This window comes from Protomyctophum bolini (genome assembly GCF_963924005.1).
Source record: "Protomyctophum bolini genome assembly, chromosome: 6".
Classification (NCBI taxonomy): Eukaryota; Metazoa; Chordata; class Actinopteri; order Myctophiformes; family Myctophidae; genus Protomyctophum; species Protomyctophum bolini.
Genome location: NC_137867.1, coordinates 20,535,765 through 20,558,561, shown reverse-complemented (window position 1 = coordinate 20,558,561; position 22,797 = coordinate 20,535,765). Strand labels below are relative to the sequence as shown.

The window sequence follows — 22,797 nt, the reverse complement described above, 5'->3', positions numbered from 1 at the left end:
GTGTACATCCTAGTACAGTGGTTCTGTGTACATCCTAGTACAGTGGTTCTGTGTACATCCTAGTACAGTGGTTCTGTGTACATCCTAGTATACATCCTAGTACAGTGGTTCTGTGTACATCCTAGTACAGTGGTTCTGTGTACATCCTAGTACAGTGGTTCTGTGTACATCCTAGTATACATCCTAGTACAGTGGTTCTGTGTACATCCTAGTACAGTGGTTCTGTATACATCCTAGTACAGTGGTTCTGTATACATCCTAGTACAGTGGTTCTGTATACATCCTAGTACAGTGGTTCTGTGTACATCCTAGTACAGTGGTTCTGTGTACATCCTAGTACAGTGGTTCTGTGTACATCCTAGTACAGTGGTTCTGTGTACATCCTAGTATACATCCTAGTACAGTGGTTCTGTGTACATCCTAGTACAGTGGTTCTGTATACATCCTAGTACAGTGGTTCTGTGTACATCCTAGTACAGTGGTTCTGTGTACATCCTAGTACAGTGGTTCTGTGTACATCCTAGTATACATCCTAGTACAGTGGTTCTGTGTACATCCTAGTACAGTGGTTCTGTATACATCCTAGTACAGTGGTTCTGTATACATCCTAGTACAGTGGTTCTGTGTACATCCTAGTACAGTGGTTCTGTGTACATCCTAGTACAGTGGTTCTGTGTACATCCTAGTACAGTGGTTCTGTGTACATCCTAGTACAGTGGTTCTGTATACATCCTAGTACAGTGGTTCTGTATACATCCTAGTATACATCCTAGTACAGTGGTTCTGTGTACATCCTAGTATACATCCTAGTACAGTGGTTCTGTGTACATCCTAGTACAGTGGTTCTGTATACATCCTAGTACAGTGGTTCTGTATACATCCTAGTACAGTGGTTCTGTATACATCCTAGTACAGTGGTTCTGTGTACATCCTAGTACAGTGGTTCTGTGTACATCCTAGTACAGTGGTTCTGTGTACATCCTAGTACAGTGGTTCTGTGTACATCCTAGTATACATCCTAGTACAGTGGTTCTGTGTACATCCTAGTACAGTGGTTCTGTATACATCCTAGTACAGTGGTTCTGTGTACATCCTAGTACAGTGGTTCTGTGTACATCCTAGTACAGTGGTTCTGTGTACATCCTAGTATACATCCTAGTACAGTGGTTCTGTGTACATCCTAGTACAGTGGTTCTGTATACATCCTAGTACAGTGGTTCTGTATACATCCTAGTACAGTGGTTCTGTGTACATCCTAGTACAGTGGTTCTGTGTACATCCTAGTACAGTGGTTCTGTGTACATCCTAGTACAGTGGTTCTGTGTACATCCTAGTACAGTGGTTCTGTGTACATCCTAGTACAGTGGTTCTGTGTACATCCTAGTACAGTGGTTCTGTGTACATCCTAGTACAGTGGTTCTGTATACATCCTAGTACAGTGGTTCTGTATACATCCTAGTACAGTGGTTCTGTGTACATCCTAGTACAGTGGTTCTGTGTACATCCTAGTACAGTGGTTCTGTGTACATCCTAGTACAGTGGTTCTGTGTACATCCTAGTACAGTGGTTCTGTGTACATCCTAGTACAGTGGTTCTGTGTACATCCTAGTACAGTGGTTCTGTGTACATCCTAGTACAGTGGTTCTGTGTACATCCTAGTACAGTGGTTCTGTGTACATCCTAGTACAGTGGTTCTGTATACATCCTAGTACAGTGGTTCTGTGTACATCCTAGTACAGTGGTTCTGTGTACATCCTAGTACAGTGGTTCTGTGTACATCCTAGTACAGTGGTTCTGTATACATCCTAGTACAGTGGTTCTGTGTACATCCTAGTACAGTGGTTCTGTGTACATCCTAGTACAGTGGTTCTGTGTACATCCTAGTACAGTGGTTCTGGTTGTCCACCTTTTCAGGATCAGAGCCCACTTCAAAGTGTTTGCGCCACCATTCGAACGGCTGCCGTGTTAAGTGGTCAGATGGGTGGGCCGTTTGTATATTTATGGCTTTTTTTTCTCCCATGGGCATTTATGGCCAGTACAGTTTTAATTGTTTTAAATGTGAAGCACAGAAAATATTAAAAAAGATGCAGCGTGTATATTTTTAAAGCATGTTTATTTGAATGATCAATCAATTGATTGTGTTACGGCTTGGATCAATGGAAATGACATAGTACACTTTAAGTTCCAATTTAGTGTTGACACCACTGGTATCACCATGGATGAATAAAAAAAATGTGTATTTAAAAAATATTGTTACATTAACATTACAACCTTGCTGTTTTTACAATTACCCACTTGTATTATTCTTACGGCCCACCAGTAGGCCCTGGCCCACAGGTTGAGAACCATGGCCCTATAGTAGAAACCACAGAGGAGTTGGTTGGAGTTGAACATGAAGTGCATGTTATGCTGTAACATTAGGCTTTGGAAAGAAATAATGTTGCGCAAAAGGTTTTTTTCCTTAATAGCATGCCCTCTGTTGCTCTGGTGTGTTTGTTTTCTTTTGAACAACAAATCACTCGCTGTTGCTTTGCGTGCACAACTGCACATGTGTTTAAGTGTGTTTGTCTTTGAACAGCAGACAGCTAAATCACTCTTTGCCCAAAAACAAAATGCACAGGCTCTCTCTTTAGGGAAACTTTGCTCTCTGAAGCTGAAAACAATATTTTATTAATAGCAGAAGGCTGTTCGTCGACACATGAAAACAGGGTTTTGGGACTTCAGTAAGACTTCCTGGGGATTGGAAATATGACGGAATTTGAGAGACACGGTGGTCTAGCCCCAGATTCACGAGGGAGCTTTGAATAAAAGTTGTATGAGCGAGGAGTTGGGCGGCGCGTGCCGCATGGGCTCGTGTGCCTGGCGCCAGTCCCTGTTTCTGCTCCCAGGCACTTCCTGTTTCCTGTAGAGGTAGAGGCCCCCTTTGGCTCTGGGGCGTGTGTATCTCGAGAGTAGGCAACATGGAGGCAAGCTCCATGTATAGCTCCAAGTATAGTGGAAGCTTGACAAGATTCCACGTGGAACGTAATGGTGCGTCACTGAAGGGGACGTTCGGTAGGCCAATCAGAGGCAATGTAAATGTTTGTTTTGTCATGCCAATAAAGCTCCTTTGGATCGAATTGATAAGTCCAGGAAATGATGCACTGTGATTGGCCAATAGTCATTTGAGTGGCAGCGACGCAGCGTGTCTTACGCAGCGTGCCTTACGCTGGAGAAGTCTCCAACGAACTGCAGCAGCCAATGAGGCGTCTCCAACGAACTGCAGCAGCCAATGAGGCGTCTCCAACGAACTGCAGCAGCCAATGAGGCATATATTTTTATATATATATCTATGGCCACAGGTGAGCTTCCCTGGAAGCCTATATAATGGCTTGAAAAGTGTTTTGACTCTTTCTTTTGGTATCCAGATCAGAATGAAGATGAGAGATGCGTATATTATTGTACTGTATGGTCACATTCACACATCTTATAGGGTCCCCGGATCCCTGCCATGCATGGAATAATTTCAAATGGGGGTCAAATACATTAATTTGGACAACCTTGCAGGGATGCTCTAGTCTAGTTCAACTGTAAAAATGTCAGCACTTGTGCGGGGGACCTGGGTTTGAATACCAGGTATAGAACATAAAGGTTACAGAGTGCAGCCAATTGTCTTTCATTAGCTTATTATTTTATATATTTGCTAATAAATAAAATAATAAAAATATTGTACAGTATGCACTAAATTGTCTCTATGAATTAATCTTCCTAAATGTTTGGAAGGTTGTAAAAACTATATTCTGGACCTATTCAAAATATTGTGTATATCTGTGTGTGTCCTTTTTGTAGCTGGCAACATGGGATCCAGTCCACGGTTTGAACGGCACGCTGTCAGACAGGAAGCTGGAAAATAACATGAGAGGAGTGGTGCTACGAGTAGTTACTGTTCTGGTGAGTTCAACCTTTGTGTGTGTGTGTGTGTGTGTGTGTGTGTGTGTGTGTGCGTGTGTGCGTGTGCGTGCCCCTAACCTCTTTATCTCCTTCCCTCCACTCCTTTCATCCTTCCATACAGGGATTAAAACGAACATTTTCACATGAAATCGGTTCCGAGCAGGATCAATATATTTACGACCCCAACATAATGTTCCTAAAGCATTTACGACACGTGTGTGTGGATGCAATCGAATGGGTGAGAGTGAGACACAAGCAGGCAGGAAGTTGAGTTAACTCAGCATGCCTGTCCATTTCATAGAATAGAAGATGAATACCAACAGATTTGTCCATGATATTGAGATTCCAGCTTCCTCCCTGTCTTGCCTGCAGCGTCGATTTGAGCAAGTCCCTCGAGTGCGTTAAAGATTCACGGCCTTAAATTCTTCATATCCCACCTTTGAAGTGGGAAGCAGGGAAGAAATATAGATGATGCCAGACATTTCTTCTGGACTATAGCTTCCATCAATAGCTTCTTTCTCATTTAATATATTTTTTTCCTTTTTCTTTTTAGATGTGATGATTTCCATCACAGTCATAAAGAAAAAAGAGCATGGAATGGTTCTTAACACTGACAGTATTGGTGTTGGTGGTGTTGTGTAGAGTCTGTGTCTAGTCATAGTCTTTTGAATCAAATTTAATTTAGTTTTAGTCATCTGAAAAGTTTTTGTCTAGTTTTGTCGACTCAATCTACAGTTGATTTTGTTGACAAAAATGTATTTTGCCTCGATGGTATCATAATTAATGGCTAGTTGTGCTCCCCACTCCCAGGGCTCACTTCTCCCCTCCTCTACGCCATATCTCTCCCCTGAAAATAGCCCACAACACGTCACGTTGCAACTCGTTATGGATTATATATCTATCACTTTCCGAAGCGTTGTAGGACTGTTAGGGATGTGCTATTTTCAGTGATTCTTCGCCTATTATGACCATAATAGGGAGGCTAGGGATCTCTTTCTCTCTCTCTCTCTCTCTCTCTCTCTCTCTCTCTCTCTCTCTCTCACTCACTCACTCACTCACTCACTCACTCTCTCTCTCTCTCTCTCTCTCTCTCTCTCTCTCTCTCTCTTCCCACTCCCTCCCAACCACTCTCCCTCCCTACATGTTATCATAATTGTATCTCCTCTCTTTTATCTATAAAATCTTATCACTATGCATTTGTGTGTGAGTGTTTTCCCAGTTGACTAACACTGTTTAGAGAGTCCCTCCAGACAGTCTTATAGTGTGAAGTATCCAGAGTAGAGTGTTGCCTACTGTAGTTGGTCTGTGCTATTTGAGATTGGCTGCAAGGTGCATTCTAATCTGTTTGTGTACATTTGACAAATAACCTATTGACAACATGATGAAGACAACAATTGCGTCTATTTGAGTATGGATGTTTGTATGGGCATATAGTATGAGAAATTGCATGTCTGCACAATGATGATTGTTTGTATAATGATGATACAGTATCATCAAGTTTCTTCTAAATTGTCTGTTCGCTTTGTGAATGGGAGGACCATTGTGACCTTCACAGCATGCTCTGTAGTGTAAGTCAGTGGTTCCCCAAGTGGGGTCCGGGGACCCCCATGGGTCCTTGAGGGAGTTCCAGGGGGCCCCCAGCGAAATGATAGTTTGGAACCAAATGGATCTTTATGGGTCTGTAACTCTGAGAGTGTACAAATGGAACCAAATTACATGGGGGTCCATAGACTAATGCATGTCAAACTGTCTGGGGGTCCTTGAAATTAAACGGGTTGAGAATCACTGCTAGAGCCGTAAAAATCTTCTCTTATGGAGGTCAATTTGGGGGTCCTTGACATGAAAAGGTTTGGGAACCACTGGTGTAAGTTACAGTATTGTTCTGTTAAGAGAAAACATATTCAGTTCATGAAAAAGAATACCAGCACTCACGTTATATCCAGTAGGATTCTTGTTTATTATTTCGATTTCCCCCAGCAGCAAGCAACATATACGGACATTTTGGCCCGGAGGCCTTCCTCAGCGTGAATCTGAACAATACGGTGTTGGTGTCATTTATAAAGAGGACCTGGGTGCCACGCACAAAACGGTCCGAGTGGAACCTCACTCACGTTATTCATTGGAAGCCCCATCACTATAGACAGTGTCTGACCCTGTGCAGGTCTCTATGACCCCTATATCCTCTTTATAAGTGACACCAACACCTTATTGTTCAGATTTACGCCCAACATATACGGCCGTTTCGGCCGTTTCGTATATGTTGCTTGCTGCTGGGGGAAATCTAAATAATAAACAAGAATCCTACTGGATATAACGTGAGTGCTGGTATTCTTTTCCACAAACTGTATTTGCCTGAACCGTGCACCCGCCACTGTATTACTTTGGACTACTCAACTGAGTGCTTGCTCCTCTTCCTTTCTTCAAGAGAAAACATTTAACCACTTCTGAATTATCACATAATAGCTTCCCTAGACAAATAAATGTGACTGACTTGACCCCCATTTGTTTTGTGCTCAGGTCCACGTTGTCATCACAAACACATTGGAGTTGTAGGCCTACAATATACAGTACCATGCAAATTAATTCAAGTACACAGTAAAATCCCCATCCTTATGTTTACACTTAAATGGAGTTAAATTACACAGGTGTATGTACAGTAACATGTTAATGCACTTGATCGACATACTTGCCGGGAGATCAGGCTGTTCCATCTATGTAGTATGTACTGTCCAAGACGCACGCACGCACGTTCTCTCTCCAGTCACCTAGACTCTTATGTTTATGGATTTGTTAATTGGTTTTGAGATCTCGACACCAGAAGGGCCAATGTCTCTAGATCAATGCTATTGATCAGACTGGAATCTATTGGCAGGTTAAATGGCCACTGAAGAGGTAACTTGAGTCTATCACTATAATTATGTGTTTATGGCTCTCTTTGTCCCACAGTGCAACACGCACCTTTTGGACCACAGTAATGTGGGATAAATTATAATAATGGGAGAATATAGCTGCAAGCAGCGATAAGGCAGGACCAAGAAAGAAGACAATACGCAATAAGAACAATATGCACTAATAAGAATCATGGGCTGAGTTGGCGGTGCCCGGATTTGAACCCATGACCTTGTGCTCCAAAGGCAAGTTTTATTTCTATTTTTGGCGGAAAAAAACAAACACAAAAACACAAAAAGTGACCAAAGTCACATCGTGACCTTAATTACAATTATGATATGAAGACAATAACAATAAACCGGTTACAATAAACCGGACCAGTAAAGTGAAACAGAGGTTATGCAAACCGTTTTGTCTCTTTCAAAGTCGCTTAATCTGCATGGTTTCCTTCATGGTGAGATAATATTGCCCTGCAAATTCCCATCTGCCTCAGGCGGAGACTGCGAGGGAAACTTATTTTTAACACATTTACAGCTGGATCCACCACAGAGACTTCACAAAGTTACAAGAAACGCATTTCAGACCAATTGCCCTGGCGAATCCTCCAAAAGCCTGCTATTCATACTTCGTCACGCGCTGAAAATTGCCGACCTACAAGCTCACAACGTGTCGTGAAGAGATTGTAGGTCTGACATTTTATGCAAGCGGCGTCAGAACACATATAGTCAGGCTTTAGTCTGTCCAAAGACGACGGCGTTGCCACAGTCACGAGCCGTCGCGTGGCTCAGTGATATTCCCACGAGAGCTCTTCAGAAGCCATCACTCCGTCTCAGTGGGAAATTGCATGTTCCCAATCATGCCTCCAAAAAAACACTTGTGCTGCATCGAGCCGAGAGGAGACTGGGGATAAATTGCCACCAATCAAATTCATGGAGAAGGCAGGAGGGAAGGAAGGGCAATGGAAGCTGGTTGAACAAAGGGAAGAAGGGAGAAAAGATGAAATGAAAAGGAGAAGGGTAGCAATATTAAAGGAATGTATGGAGAGATGGACAAGGCCATTGTAGAGTGAGGGAAAGCTGCCAGACATACTGAGGGAAATTGGGGTGGCATAATATGGTAGAATGGAAACCTCTGGTCCTTTAGGTGCATGTCAATCTGGTAAAATATCACACACATTTTCAATACGTGTCTGTCTGTCTGTCTGTCTGTCTGTCTGTCTGTCTGTCTGTCTGTCTGTCTGTCTGTCTGTCTGTCTGTCTGTCTGTCTGTCTGTCTGTCTGTCTGTCTGTCTGTCTGTCTGTCTGTCTGTCTGTCTGTCTGTCTGTCTGTCTGTCTGTCTGTCTGTCTGTCTGTCTGTCTGTCTGTCTGTCTGTCTGTCTGTCTGTCTGTCTGTCTGTCTGTCTGTCTGTCTGTCTGTCTGTCTGTCTGTCTGTCTGTCTGTCTGTCTGTCTGTCTGTCTGTCTGTCTGTCTGTCTGTCTGTCTGTCTGTCTGTCTGTCTGTCTGTCTGTCTGTCTGTCTGTCTGTCTGTCTGTCTGTCTGTCTGTCTGTCTGTCTGTCTGTCTGTCTGTCTGTCTGTCTGTCTGTCTGTCTGTCTGTCTGTCTGTCTGTCTGTCTGTCTGTCTGTCTGTCTGTCTGTCTGTCTGTCTGTCTGTCTGTCTGTCTGTCTGTCTGTCTGTCTGTCTGTCTGTCTGTCTGTCTGTCTGTCTGTCTGTCTGTCTGTCTGTCTGTCTGTGTGTGTGTGTGTGTGTGTGTGTGTGTGTGTGTGTGTGGGGGGGGGGGGGGGATTTGTGCCACACATACCCCCACACATAAATGCTACACCTGACATTATAGATTAATTGTGTCGCACGTAATTCTAAATTGAAAGTGGCAAATAGATTATGAAGTGGAAAATAAGAGTTCATAAAGTTGCGAATCCATTAGATTCTAACAACAACAAAAAAATAGCCACTACTTCCAGTGCATTATGCCTGCAGTGGATGAGCTTCTTGTATGGATGGAAGCTTACACAAAATAAAATAACCCCAAGGTTGTACAGTAGTTATACAGTATTACAGTATATTCAATGTGTTATGTGCTTGCCTTGTGTGGGAGTCCAGAGAGGATTGCAGCGGACATGCTGTATGGCACTGAAAGCAGGCATTAAAGTGTTTTTGAGGAGAAACCTCAAAAACACAATATTGCTTTGAATCCTATACTAAAATAAACCGTTAACCATTAATCCATATAGTTTCAAATGTTTGAATTGTCTGTAGATGGCACAATATGATTCAGTCCCTCAGGGCTCTATGGTCTTGTATTTTCTGTTTTCAGTTATTGTGAGGAAGGCTTTTCGCAGGAAATAACCAATCGACGAGCTTGTCGATCTGCAAATTTCTGTGAAAACGTTCTCACCAAAACAGATGTTGGGGTTATAATGGGTGCTTTGCTGGTCTGACTTTCCACAATACATAGCAGTGTTTTCTTATACTTTATTTCTTTATGAAGCAAGCTTAATCAGATACATTTACCATTGACAGATGCATTACAATTGTATGTATAGAGTTTGTACCTTGACAGAATACGTGGTGGATGGGTCTGTGCTGTGTGTGGGTAATGTTGTGCGAGTGTGAATGCGCCAATCAAGTTGACCTTAAACTGGTTGTGGGAAATCTCCCCAAACGGTTTATTCTGAGACCTGCCTTGGGCACTTCCTTCTCCCTCTGGCTAAAAAAAGATACTATTTAAAACCGAAACGCAGAAAAACACATTTCCATGAGTCAGGTGTGTTGAATGAGTCTCAACTGCTAAGGGCTAGTGGGCATGTTTGACCACTGCTCCGTGCTCTGGACTGCCTGTCTGAGAGTTGGCACTGGCCGTGGTGCTAAATGCTCCAATGGGCTTTGGTGGAGTGTGTTACTGTTACCACAGTCTGTGACAGAACTGGATGCTTGACAGTGGGACTTTGATATACTTGTTTGTGTACGTGCACGCATGATGTCCTTATTTGTGTGTGTGTGTGTGTGTGTGTGTGTGTGTGTGTGTGTGTGTGTGTGTGTGTGTGTGTGTGTGTGTGTGTGTGTGTGTGTGTGTGTGTGTGTGTGTGTGTGTGTGTGTGTGTGTGTGTGTGTGTGTGTGTGTGTGTGTGTGTGTGTGTGTGTGTGTGTGGTGCAGTGGGTGGTGCCTTGATTGATGGATGCCTGTGGCGAGAGAGGGACTTGGCATGCAAGTCCACTCACCGCCTAATAGCTTATTGAGCGGCTGGAGCTAGCAGGGATTAGAAACCACCAAGTTAATGTGTAATACAGAGTGTGTGCGTGCGTGCATGCATGTGCGCACACATTTATCTTTGTCTCTGTGTGTCTAATGTGCAGCCAGTATCCAGTCAATAACACACACATGGGCCCTCATAAATCTGCCAGACATATTGGCCTGAAACATTTCACTCATCAATTGGGATTTATTAACAAAGAGAAAGCCAGATAGTGTGGGATGAAAGCAAAAAAGCTAATTGTCTAAACTTAACCTTAAGTCTTATTGGAGGGAGGTGGGGGGGGTAATTTGTCCTCACTGTCTGAAATGATTGTCCATCAAACTTCACTCTTCACTTCACAAAAAAAGAACTGTTAGAACATGTTTTAACGTGCCATCCCTATTTTACATTAGGCAGTTTCAACAGTTGCAATACGCACTGAATGCATGCATTCATATGAAATCCAAAAGTTAGATCATCTAACTGACTGACTCACCAATCACTTTTCCTTTTAGGAAGAGCCATTTGTGATGGTGTCGGAAAATGTTCTGGGAAAGCCCAAGAAGTATCAGGGATATTCTATTGATGTCCTGGATGCTCTCTCTACCTACCTGGGCTTCAAGTATGAGATCTACGTCGCTCCGGACCACAAATATGGCAGCTTGCAGCCTGATGGACAGTGGAATGGACTGATGGGAGAGCTTGTCTTTAAGGTGAGAGCGTGCACACTCACAGACATAACATTGTTGGTACAGTATGTGTTCAGTGGTGGAAGAAGTACTCAGATTAGTTTTACTTTTATTTTCTTTCTTTCTTTTTTTCAATGTAGCAATACCACAAAGTAAAACTACTCTATTACAAGTTTTATCAAATGTTTCTACTTTGATAAAACATTTTCAAAAATAATCAGTATTATGTTGACACATTAATATGTTGCTACAGGCATTGAAACAATAGGGGAAGGATTCACTCATGTAAATAGTGTTGTTATGATGTCATTATGACCATTGTTTCATGTGAACGGGATTAACATTATTTGGTTACATTTGTACACTCTCAAATTATGTTTAAATTTCACTGGGTACAGCAGTACTGCATACACTACTACTTCACATTTCCTCTATAATGGTAGTGACAGTGCCACAGTAGAAATAACACCTCCCAAATGGATATGAGAGAGACAGAGAGAGGGGAGGGGGGGGGGGAGACAGAGACAGAGACAGAAATGAGAATAGTATACAGTAGGAAGAATGAGAAAAGTGGTGACATTTTATACCTCTGGAGGTCACCGCAGTATTTTCAGGCCCATTACCCATAACCCACCCTTTCTGTTTTTCCATTACTTAATGTTCCAGACTGTCTCTGAGAGACACAGTAAAATCCAGTGTTCATTTTTGTTCCATTCGCACACTCTCCGAGTTAAATGTAGCCTATATGCAGAGGATTGCCAAAATCCTTTCCTTCATTATACATACAGATAATGGGTAAAATACAGAGAAATAAAGAAGAAAAAAATTAAAACAACAAAGAAGGCCATAAAAAAAGATAAAACGTCTTCAGTTTGTGTCTGGTTGTGTATGGGAGTGTTTCAATACATTCTCCATACACACCCTGATTCACGTCACGAAGCGACGTGAATCAGGGTTCACGTCAGCTTAAATCCCCTCACCTGTGCAATTTACAGCCTCTGCCTCAGCCAATTGATTGCAATGGCAACCACACACCTGCCAATTGATTACTTAATCAGTCCACTTTTCACAGTCAGTTTGCACTCTTCACACACAGGCAGACAGACAGATAAAGAGATCTCCATGTGGGACTCAGACAGACAGTTAAAACGGGTGCTATGACAAGTTGACAACGGGTATTATTTGGTTCCCAAGTTGCATCGTTCCCAAGTAGGCCTACCAAAGCCTACAATGATATGCTCTGAGTGCATCCATGAGAGGTTGATCATTTTGCAGCCTAGTTAATTCTAGCTGTACATACTGTACTCGTGCTATCACGTCCTCTACAGCTATTACATCTGGTGAACTACATCGACAGGTCAGGTATTTGTACTGAATACAGGCTGTATGTATTGTCCCGCCCCTCTTTTCTCTCTGTGCATGTCCTCCACATGGGCACCAGAAAAGAATAGTTCTACTGTAACACTGGTCTCATCTGTGTCATTATGCAAACATATAGCACATCAAACACAACCAAGATGATGATGGAGAGAGGTAGCACACACTTTGTCCAAAAAAAGTTTGTCATCAAAACAGCGAGACATAATATATCATGTCATATAATCTTCTTCTATAAATGCACCACGTCTCTGTCTGTCTGTACGACGTACGGTGTAATGCTCGTAACTCGAGAACATTCGCCCCACCGTATTCAAATTGGACACACGCGTTCCACACCACCACAGGGAGTGCAGTGCTCGGTGTCAAGTCGGTCGAACCCGCGGTTGTTCAGAACTGCCACAAAAGGCCTCTGCCCGGACTCTGGACCGGGCCCCTGCCCAGGGTACATATGGAGCTGGCCTGTTCTGACATCACACCACTCCATATTTGGGCATGCCTGACACAGAACTTGTGGGCAGGCCTGACACAGAACTCCATATATAGGAATAAAGGGACACAGAGACAGAAGGTTGGAACGGGTACTCTGCATTTCTGGTTGTCCAGAACCAGCACAAAAGCCTAATTTGGCATGCTTGACAAAGAACTCCATATATGGGCATAACATGGACACATACAAGGGAATGCATTTCTGGTTGTCCAGAACCAGCACAAAAGCCTCTGCCCGGGCACACTCCTATATCTCCATATATGGAACGGCCTGTTCTGACATCACAACACGGGAACCGCTCTACTAATTATGATATGATAATGCACGCATGTGTGTGCATTATCATATCATAATTACTAGAGCTGTAGACGCGCAGCACAAACTCCATGCTGGTGTGTCAGCCTACAAACATCCTGCAGGGTCTCTGTCTCAGTATTCTTCTTATGCAGTGTAAGTGACAATTTCTGCCCATTTAAGCATTTTGTTTCCTCACCCAACTGTGAAATTAGCAAATTTTGGCCTTAAGAGTGCGTGCGTGCTTGCTTGCGTGCGTGCGTGCGTGCGTGTGTGTGTGTGTGCGTGCGTGCGTGCATGTGTGTGTGTGTGTGTGTGTGTGCGTGCGTGAGTGCGTGAGGGTGGGTGAATGCCAATTTTTTCGCAGGAAGTTTGTATCGGCTCTTTTTCAGTATTTAGAGCTTTGAATGTACATTCACACACAAGCATTGCAAACACACACACACACACACACACACACACACACACACACACACACACCTATTCAGCAGTTTAAATTATTACTATGGCACAAACCATCTACGGCTGCTAGCCAAGCATTGAGAAATGGTAATATTTGAATTAACTACCCTTATTTCTGTATATTAGCATAGCATATTTTTGTCGTGTCAAAATAAACCAACAATTAAAAACTGTTTATTTATATTTACAGACAAAGATGTGCACACACCTATTTGATACCCGTTAATCAGGCACACTATAGGCGAATCTGCAGAGCCGTGCCCTGTAGTTCAGCTGTATCCAATCAATGCTGCGGTGTAAAGCTGCACTTAATTTGGCAGCTATGATTGTGCCCAGGGCAGCGTTGCATGGATTCGTCTGATACAGACTCCTTATTACGTAAATATTAACTGCCTGTCATTGTTTACGCCATCCACATCCACACTATTAAACCATCTTTCTGAATGAATGCCCTACCCACCCTCTCTCTTTCTCTCTCTCCTCATGCTTCCCACCGGCCATAGCGTGCGGATGTGGGCCTGTCAGCGTTGACCATCACCCCAGAGCGGGAGAGCGTGGTAGACTTCACCACCCGCTACATGGACTACTCGGTGGGCGTGCTACTGCGCAAGGCGGAGCGCACGGTGGACATGTTTGCCTGCCTGGCTCCCTTCGACCTGTCACTTTGGGCGTGCATCGCCGGGACCGTGCTGTTGGTTGGCATCCTGGTGTACCTGCTGAACTGGCTGAACCCGCCACGCCTGCCCATGGGCTCGGTGTCCTCCACCACCCTGTACAACTCCATGTGGTTTGTGTACGGGTCCTTCGTCCAGCAAGGTGAGTGGAGCGTGGTTGAGTGAGTGTGGCTGTGTGGAAAGAGAGTCTGGGAGGCATCGGCTAAAGCCGTTCTCAAAGGTAACCCCTTCCTTTGCAACAGTTTGCTGTGAAAACCATAGCTACCATACTGTATGAAGAGGGAAAACGCTCAGCCAAATGTTCTTCTGTATTATAACGGCAGCTCTCCTCAGCAGTGCCAATGAGAAAATTCTCAGACGCGTGTATTGACCTTTTGTTGTTTGAGCGCAATAATCAAATGAGGGAGGACGAGAGTGATTCTGTTGGGGAGAGCTGAGAAAAAGTACCGCACCGGGGGCCATCTATCTGAGAAGTTTCACAATCCATTTTGGCTGTGCTCAGGTGTAGAGATCAGACAATAGACAGGGAAAGGATTTAAAGTTTAATCAGTGCAGGAATAGAACCACTGAGCCACTGTGATGAAGGGGGAGGAGAGGCAAATGGAAATGATAGTTGTTGCACAGCAATCGAATGGGCCAATGGGCACAGGCCTTTTGAGGAGGAAGAGGCAGAAGGAGAACAATGGGGAAAGGAGGAAGACAAATAAGAGTGTCAATCAGCAGAATTGTCTGCATCAAATTATCATTAAACCTTGAAGTGATGTGTCTCTAATAATTACACCGCGTCTTAAAGGCGTAGTGAAATAAAAAATACGTTTTTCACACTTTTAGACCATATCCGTGGTCATCATATGGACATACCTAACAATGGATGCCAAAAACATTCTCATTTCTGTGTGTTTTATATCAAAAGTTCATAAAAAATGTTTTAATTACTTCCTGAAAACGAAAACGTGCTGCGTGATGACGTGTAGAGATACACATCGATAAAAGCCAATAAAAAGGAAGCTCACCCGTTTAATTCCCCACATCTCCGCATCTGTGCAGCACAGCTGCTACTGATTGCAGAAATCCTCTGTTTTTATTCCCATCCAGACAGTGTATTACTCGGTTTCAACTTAATCATCACGCTAACATATGTATCTGATAGGCTACACGTGTGCACAGTGAATAAACAATGACCTATATGCCCAGAGTTCTTAAATTAACATAGTTGGATTTTAACAGAAAGACAATGCCATAAATCAGTCAAAGTAAGTGACAGACTCAACAGTAGCACACAGCATGCAAGGCAGCGATGCATGCATGCAAACATGTTTGTCCAGCTGAGATTTAGTGTCTCCATCAGCAATTGCCTTTGTGATCTCCGAGGGGTGCAGTCTCTACACCTACAATTTACATCAATTCAAGTCACCTGTAACTCAAATCAACTCTGGGCTTAAACTGGGAGTGAGTGAGTGAGTGAGTTAGAAAACAGAAAAAACTACTTAAATAAAAAAAAAAATTTTTTAAATCATATGTCTCTAACCCACACAACAATGCCTGCCCGTGCATTATTAGCATATTATTATATATTACTAGTATTATTATATTGATCATGTCTACTATGACAAATGTCTGAAGATGCTGTGTAACCAGTTTGGTGCCAGTTGAGTAAAATATGTCGTATAGGAGATCCATCGTTCATCCATCTTCATCCGTCCCTTTCCTGGGCCACATTACAGCCACTTCATCCTGGGGGTTCTTGAGGCATTCCAAGGCCAGCATGGAAATATAATCCATGCTGGTCCTTGGCCTGCCCTGTGACTTCCTCGCAGTGGGACGTGCCCAGAGGACCCAGCAGGTAGCATCTGTAGGCCTACTAGATGCCTGAACCACCTTAACTGGCTCATTTCCATGTGAAGGAGAAGTGGCTCATAGACAGACAGACAGATCCTGTGGAATTTAGTGGTCATCAATGCGAAAGAACAAGATGTTTTGTAACCAGTTCTTTAGTTGTGGGTGTTGAATTAAGCTTGTTTTGACCAGGTTTCTTTATTGGTTAGATGGTGTGTGCGAGTGCAGAAGAGTCTCATAGTGGATATGCGTCTGGTTTGGTACATTTCTCATGAGCAAAGTTGCACTTGCTATCATGCTCCGGGACTGAGGCAATAGTTAATTTTTCAAGCTACATTAATTATGCAAATGTTCTAGGGTATGTTTATGTGTGCCATGTTTTTAAGTTGTGTGTGAAATATTTGAGGCCCTGAATGAGCAGTTGATGAGCTTTCCAGCCAGTCGGTAAATAATCCTCTGTCTTGCGCTGCAGCTAATGGTGGTAATGATGATGATGATACATGCTAATTGCTGTTTGATATTTGCAATCGTTTCTCTTTTTAGCTGTAATTAACATTTTAGTCATGGCATCATTACAGGGATAGAGATGAATGCTGTTCTGTATTGTGTGTATGTGTGTGTGTGTGTGTGTGTGTGTGTGTGTGTGTGTGTGTGTGTGTGTGTGTGTGTGTGTGTGTGTGTGTGTGTGTGTGTGTGTGTGTGTGTGTGTGTGTGTGTGTGTGTGTGTGTGTGTGTGTGTGTGTGTGTGTGTGTGTGTGTGTGTGTGTGTGTGTGTGTGTGTGCACGACCGTGCGTGCATGCGTGCGGTAGAAGAATATAGTCCATTCAAAGATGTGCATGTTGCTGTCTGAGTGGTTAGCGTTCCATGAGAGCAAACAAGTTCCAATGTGTGTACTTCTTGATTGGTATGGTGGGAGGCTGTGCATTGAGATGATCAAAGACACCTACAGTACACCAGTTGTTCTCTAACTTGTAGAGTGTACAAATGGACCCATAAGGTTCCATTTGTGCCTGTTATTTTTGAGTGGTGCAACCACTCCTATAGACAGCTACAGGTATGTGTGTCCCTAGCGTGTGCCTGGGTCCGTGTGTCCCTGTGTCTTTTTTTTAAGCGATGTCCTACTTATTGCTTGCAGGCCTGATGAACGAAAAGCTTACCTCTATTTTCCCCACTTTTCAAAGTAACAAATGCCTTTGAAACTTGGTAGAGGGCAAAATATTAAATATTAAAGATACAAATTATAAATAGAAAGGTTAGGAGTTGTAGCGTACTGTCTGAAGGTTACCTTCAACTGCCTGCATGCATCTTTCAACTTACATTTAATGGGAAAAATATAAATGGCCTGCCCACGTGAAAGGCTTTAAAAGTTTCCCAGCGAGTGCCCCTTTTAATTCTAAGCGTATCATTAATCTAAAAAAAAGAAAGAAAGAAATATCTGTTCTGACAAAATGTATTTTCGGCCAATAGAGGGGAGGAGAGTCCTTCGTGGTATGTGATCCCTGACCATGCATTTATAGTAATGTAGGATTTGTTTATTTATTTAAAATTTTCTCTTCACTAGTTGAGAAACAGTGAACTGAATGTCCTGGTGACCTATGATGACCGTCCATGTAGTAATTTACTGACAAGTTGGAGGTCAAGGAATTCAACAGAAAAAGGGAGTTATAATGTCAAGAGGTGGAAGTGCACCGGATTGTCTAGTAGAGCAGGGGTTCCTAACCTTTCTATTACCACAGCCCTGCTGACAGTTCATAAAATGTTTGCGGACCGGCATGACTGGGGGAGGGCTGCGTCTTGACTGGCCTCCATTAGCCTATACCCTCGGGGGCACGGTGGCACAGTTGGTAGTGCTGTCGCCTCACAGCTAGAAGGTCCTGGGTTCGATTCCCGACTCTGGGCGCTGTGGGTGCTGGCGGCGTGTTTCCTCCTCCACGTCATCAGTGCCCATAACCGAGGCGGGGTTGGCGAAAGGGCCTTTCTGTGTGGAGTTTGCATGTTCTCCCCGTGTCCCCTAGGGTAGATACCCTCACAAAAAACATGCAGTAATCCTGGTCTCTAAACTGCCTCCCCCTGGCCAGCCGGGGCACCTGATGGAGGGGAAAGGAACTGGTTGGAATAATGTGTTCCTTCCACGCGCTACGTCCAACCAGGGAAACTGCCCCCTGTCAGGTGTAAAGGAGCAACTTGGACACTCAGACATGAAGGAAGCATGAGTTCAAGTCCGTTGCTCTCCCCATGTCCCCCATGGGACTAGGTTAGCGGAGGGTAGAGCCCAGGATCACATTAGATAATTGACCATTGGCTGAGAAATAGTGCATGGGATGTATAACAAGTGTTATAAAAGCACTAATCTTCTAACCCATATCAGGGTGGTGGTCCATCATTCACAATCAGTTGAAAATCCCTCGTCTAAAAGTAGTAGTCATATAGGGAAAGTTCATTTTATGTGAGGACATGATGTGAGATGCTTGAATTAATGCTGATGGTAGGAGCCTTATACTGTCTCCTCCTTTGACACCCTCTGGCACACCACATTTCCTCAGATTTTCATGTCGGCATTCAGTCGCTGTGTCATGACCATTTGTTGTTTCTCGAGATAGTCAGAGTCTCCTTGAGCCCCTCAAGTTGTTTTTCAGCTTTTTACGCGCAGGGAAGTGATTCACAGGCACTCAGGTGTGTGTGTGTGTGTGTGTGTGTGTGTGTGTGTGTGTGTGTGTGTGTGTGTGTGTGTGTGTGTGTGTGTGTGTGTGTGTGTGTGTGTGTGTGTGTGTGTGTGTGTGTGTGTGTGTGTGTGTGTGTGTGTGTGTGTGTGTGTGTGTGAAGACCGTGTTGAATTTTAATACCGACCTTCCTCACAAGATGACAACCGGTGCATTGAAGTCAAACGGTGCCGTCCTGGGGACTCCTGGAATACAGAAATGCTGTTCTCAAACCCAAGACATAAAAGAAACAGTCCAAAGTCTGAAGCGGACTTGAGCCACAAGAGACACCGCATTTGCCGTGCCGAGCGTTGGGATGTATCGCTCGAGTTAGTGTCCCGATAGGGACAGAATGGTAAATCATATACGCCCCTAGTCAACATGTGCGGTTTTTGCCCCCACTTCCAATGTTTGACTTCTTGGGACGTCCGTGCCAACAAGTAACCCGTTTGTTGTCTTGGGAGTGAGAATGCATTGAAACTACAAGGAGTGAACCTACAAGGAACAGGAATTACCACCAGTGCTCACTGTGCTGCATACTAAGTGATCCTGAGTGAGTGATCCTATACTCACTCACCACCTCTCATGGGACATCAAAGGAAGCCTCGTCGACCAGTCTTTGCACTTTGTTTTTAAGATTTTTGTATAAGATGTGATCTATCATCTTTCAGTACAGACACACATCAAAGGGCTGATGAGAAGTTCTCGTTCTCTCTTTAAAAAGACAGATTAACCACAGCAGGGGGCTCTTCAAAGATAAGAGCACGTCTTCAGAGACGGAGGCAAGTTCACCACGAATACTGTAGATCATTACAGAAAAATGGTGGGAAAATGGTGAAAGAAAAATACTGTTCCCACATACAAACATTTTGTTTCAAGGCATAACCAAACATCATTATTCCTAGAGGACTAGAGGAATGGTACTGGAAACAATTGAAGTAACCAAACAAGATGAAAGACATCGGTAGATAGATGCTTTCCAAAACGTAAACCTTTCCATCTCCTGTACCTTTTTTAAACGTATCTTCACCTTTTCAGCAAAAGGAGAAGTGTGCAGGCTGCCACCGCTAACAAATTGACTGTGGACTGTGCTGTAATTGAATTGTGAAAACATGCAAAGAGACAGAACAGTCGAAGGAACCTGTATCTCTGCTGAAGAATAACCAGCATGGGAGGGAAAAAGAAAATGCTTTCATGGTAGTGGGACTATTAGACTAGATTGTGTGTGTGTGTGTGTGTGTGTGTGTGTGTGTGTGTGTGTGTGTGTGTGTGTGTGTGTGTGTGTGTGTGTGTGTGTGTGTGTGTGTGTGTGTGTGTGTGTGTGTGTGTGTGTGTGTGTGTGTGTGTGTGTGTGTGTGTGTGTGTGTGTGTGTGTGTGTGTGTGTGTGTGTGTGTGTGTGTGTGTGTGTGTGTGTGTGTGTGTTGCACATAGAGTAGGGCCATAGGCCATGATCAACACTTTTATCTTTCCATCTGCTCCTCCACAGTCTCCCTCTCCCCCTTCTCTTTTATCCCTCACCCACAGCCTCTGCCCTCTTTTCACTATATCCCCTGTGTGTGTGTGTGTGTGTGTGTGTGTGGGGCAATCATGTTGGAGGAGCCAGATACGCCTAACCTTTTTATCTCCTTCCCTCCACTACCCTCCTTTCATCCTTCCATACAGGGATTAAAAACGGAACATTTTCACATGAAATCGGTTCCGAGCAGGATCAATATTTTAACGTGCTGTGCTTGTGTTACGACCCCAACATAATGTTCATACAGCATTTACTACAAAATAATAAATGGTTAATACCGTTCATATGCTATTTATCAGTTGGCAAAAACATTTTGCACAATTAGAACAGGATAACTGATAAATGATTCGGCCATATTAATGTCAGGAAAACCCTCCTATTTCATTAGACATTATCTGACATTTATCCATTACCCTAATGTTTGGACTCACATGTGGGAGCTCACCAAAGTCTGATAAAAAAAAGACTATTTGATATTGAACATGATGTGTTGTATGGTACTTATAGTGGAGCAGTCCGACAAATCCCTTCTGTCCAGGTGAGACATTTCAGCTTATACAATTGCAGGCATGACAGACTGACCCTCCATCGCTCCCCTTCTGATAACAATGATCATCTCGGTGGGGAAAGAATACACTCCCACTGACAGGGTGTGAAGTGATGCTCATGATAGGCTTGTATAGGTCTGGGATTGGACCCAGTACGGTGCGTGGTTGTTGTTAGCCCAAGAATAGGGATAGGTTCAAAGATACTACCACTGTGCTTTAGACAGGCATCACTTGATTGTGCGTGCAAGGGAGACAATTAGAGACAAGATGATGGTGTGTCATGGAAATTAAGAGATGAACATTTAATAATACTCTAAGTTACAGTCTGAGATTATCTCTATCTGTCACACCCCTGTGGTGCATCCCATTTGTTGAATGTCTTGAGGCTATGTTGGCTGGTTTGGTTATGGTGGGAGTGAGCTATAAAAGCTGTCGCCTTTTTCCATTCGTGGAGTCAGACTGGGATTCCATACATGAACAGGTCATGTAAGTCTTGTCTTCTTGCTCGAGTAAAATCCTTATACTCTATAACTCTGACATCTTGTGTTGCCTCATTATTCATTTTTATGAATTGTCTTTTGAGCATGTGTCCCACAGACTGCCTTTACAGGTGTAGGTTGTGCTCTCTCAGGTACTTAATCTCATCATCATCATTCTGGAGTGACAGGAAGGGTGTGCATTCTGTTGTGCTCGATGGTTTGCTAGACAGGCTTTGAATGGCCAACCGTGCACATAACAGGACATGTGTGTTATTGCCATGTCGGTTTGTCAGAAATCTGTCTGTATCTGTATCTGGGCTCAAGAAATTAGGCAGTACTTTGGCATCCGTTTAGGCACTGAACTAATTTATTTTGCAAAGGGCCTGGCTGTCAAATGTGTGAACTAGTGAGATGTCTCCAATCTGGCACAGTAACATGTTACTACCAGTGATAGAATATGACCTCCGAAAATAAAAAGTAAACTGACCTATTTGTTTTGTGAAAGATCATATTTCAGAGATGTGTGTGTGTGTGTGTGTGTGTGTGTGTGTGTGTGTGTGTGTGTGAGAGAGACACAGAGAGCATCAAGAGAGAGCGAGGAGTGTACAGATTGGGACTAGAAGTCAATGCTCAGTGGATTGCACAAGGCACTGCCGCCATGCCAGGATATTTTGAGCATGCCCTCAGATGACGGAAAGCAATAGCTAGGGGTGCTTGTGTTTCATGCTCGCTTTAACCTTAAGTCGTGTCACCAGTTTGCAGTAAATATAGTGGCACAGCTGGGTCACCATGCTGTAAATATGTTGTTTGTTTATGCACATACTGAATTTACTGATCATCTTTTGTTCTTTTAAATAATTAATTACATTTCATTGAGGAAGGTACTGTATCTGTTACATTGTACAGTGTACACGATCCTCGTTACGAACCTTGATATAGATGTGTTCCCCATGAGTCAAGGAACATGTGGAAACAAATTCCAATGACTTTTGACCAAATGAGGCATGAGTTAAGCCTGTTTAAAGGTTTCATTTTCAAAAGATTTTCATTGGCTCATAAAAACATTTCATTTTTTCACTTAAAAAAATGTACTACGATTATTTTGTCCGTATAGGTCCAAAGTTCACGTGTAGAAGTTTTCGTTTGTTGTATAGATTGTAGAATTACGGTCGATAAATGCAAGTACTTGAAATTAATATTTTATTCCTCGAGCAGTTTCATAAATAATATCTTTCCCTCATGCTAATATTGTCTTCTCGGTTTGTTCTATGTGGTGCGTTGGGTCTCCAAAAGTGACTAAATCGTAGTAAACTTTAATAGATCTATATGTATTTCACATTGTCAGAGTAAGGGAGTACTTGCTGTATGACAGAGAAAGAGAGCTCCTTAATATCACACACTGAAGACTAAATGATTCCCTCAACTCACTGTCACATTTATTTTCCACAGGAGCAGTGGTGGCCTTATATGTTTCAATCATTTCAATTGAAAAGGGGCCTAAAAAAATGTTAAAAAAAAATAGTAGTAGGCCTAGTAGTAGTAATATTGCAGTGCATCGCAGCCTTCCAATCAGCCTTGTCAATTATTCGGCCTCATCCAGTACGTCCACTTAACACTAGTTGGTAGCAGCTAATAATCACTGTCATGTAATGTTGACCTGTGTTGTTTGTTTGTAATTG

The 22,797-nt window shown here is 43.2% G+C and overlaps 1 protein-coding gene across 2 annotated transcripts in view; it reads left to right on the top strand.

The window, feature by feature from the left end:
* Window positions 1-22,797, top strand: part of grid2 (glutamate receptor, ionotropic, delta 2) — a 603,942-nt gene that overhangs the window by 477,830 nt on the left and 103,315 nt on the right. For both annotated transcript variants that reach the window (XM_080765357.1, XM_080765356.1), the window contains 3 exons: window positions 3,829-3,930; window positions 10,568-10,765; window positions 13,868-14,180. In XM_080765357.1, the coding sequence (XP_080621483.1) occupies window positions 3,829-3,930; window positions 10,568-10,765; window positions 13,868-14,180 (613 nt within the window). The remainder of the gene's footprint in view (window positions 1-3,828; window positions 3,931-10,567; window positions 10,766-13,867; window positions 14,181-22,797) is intronic.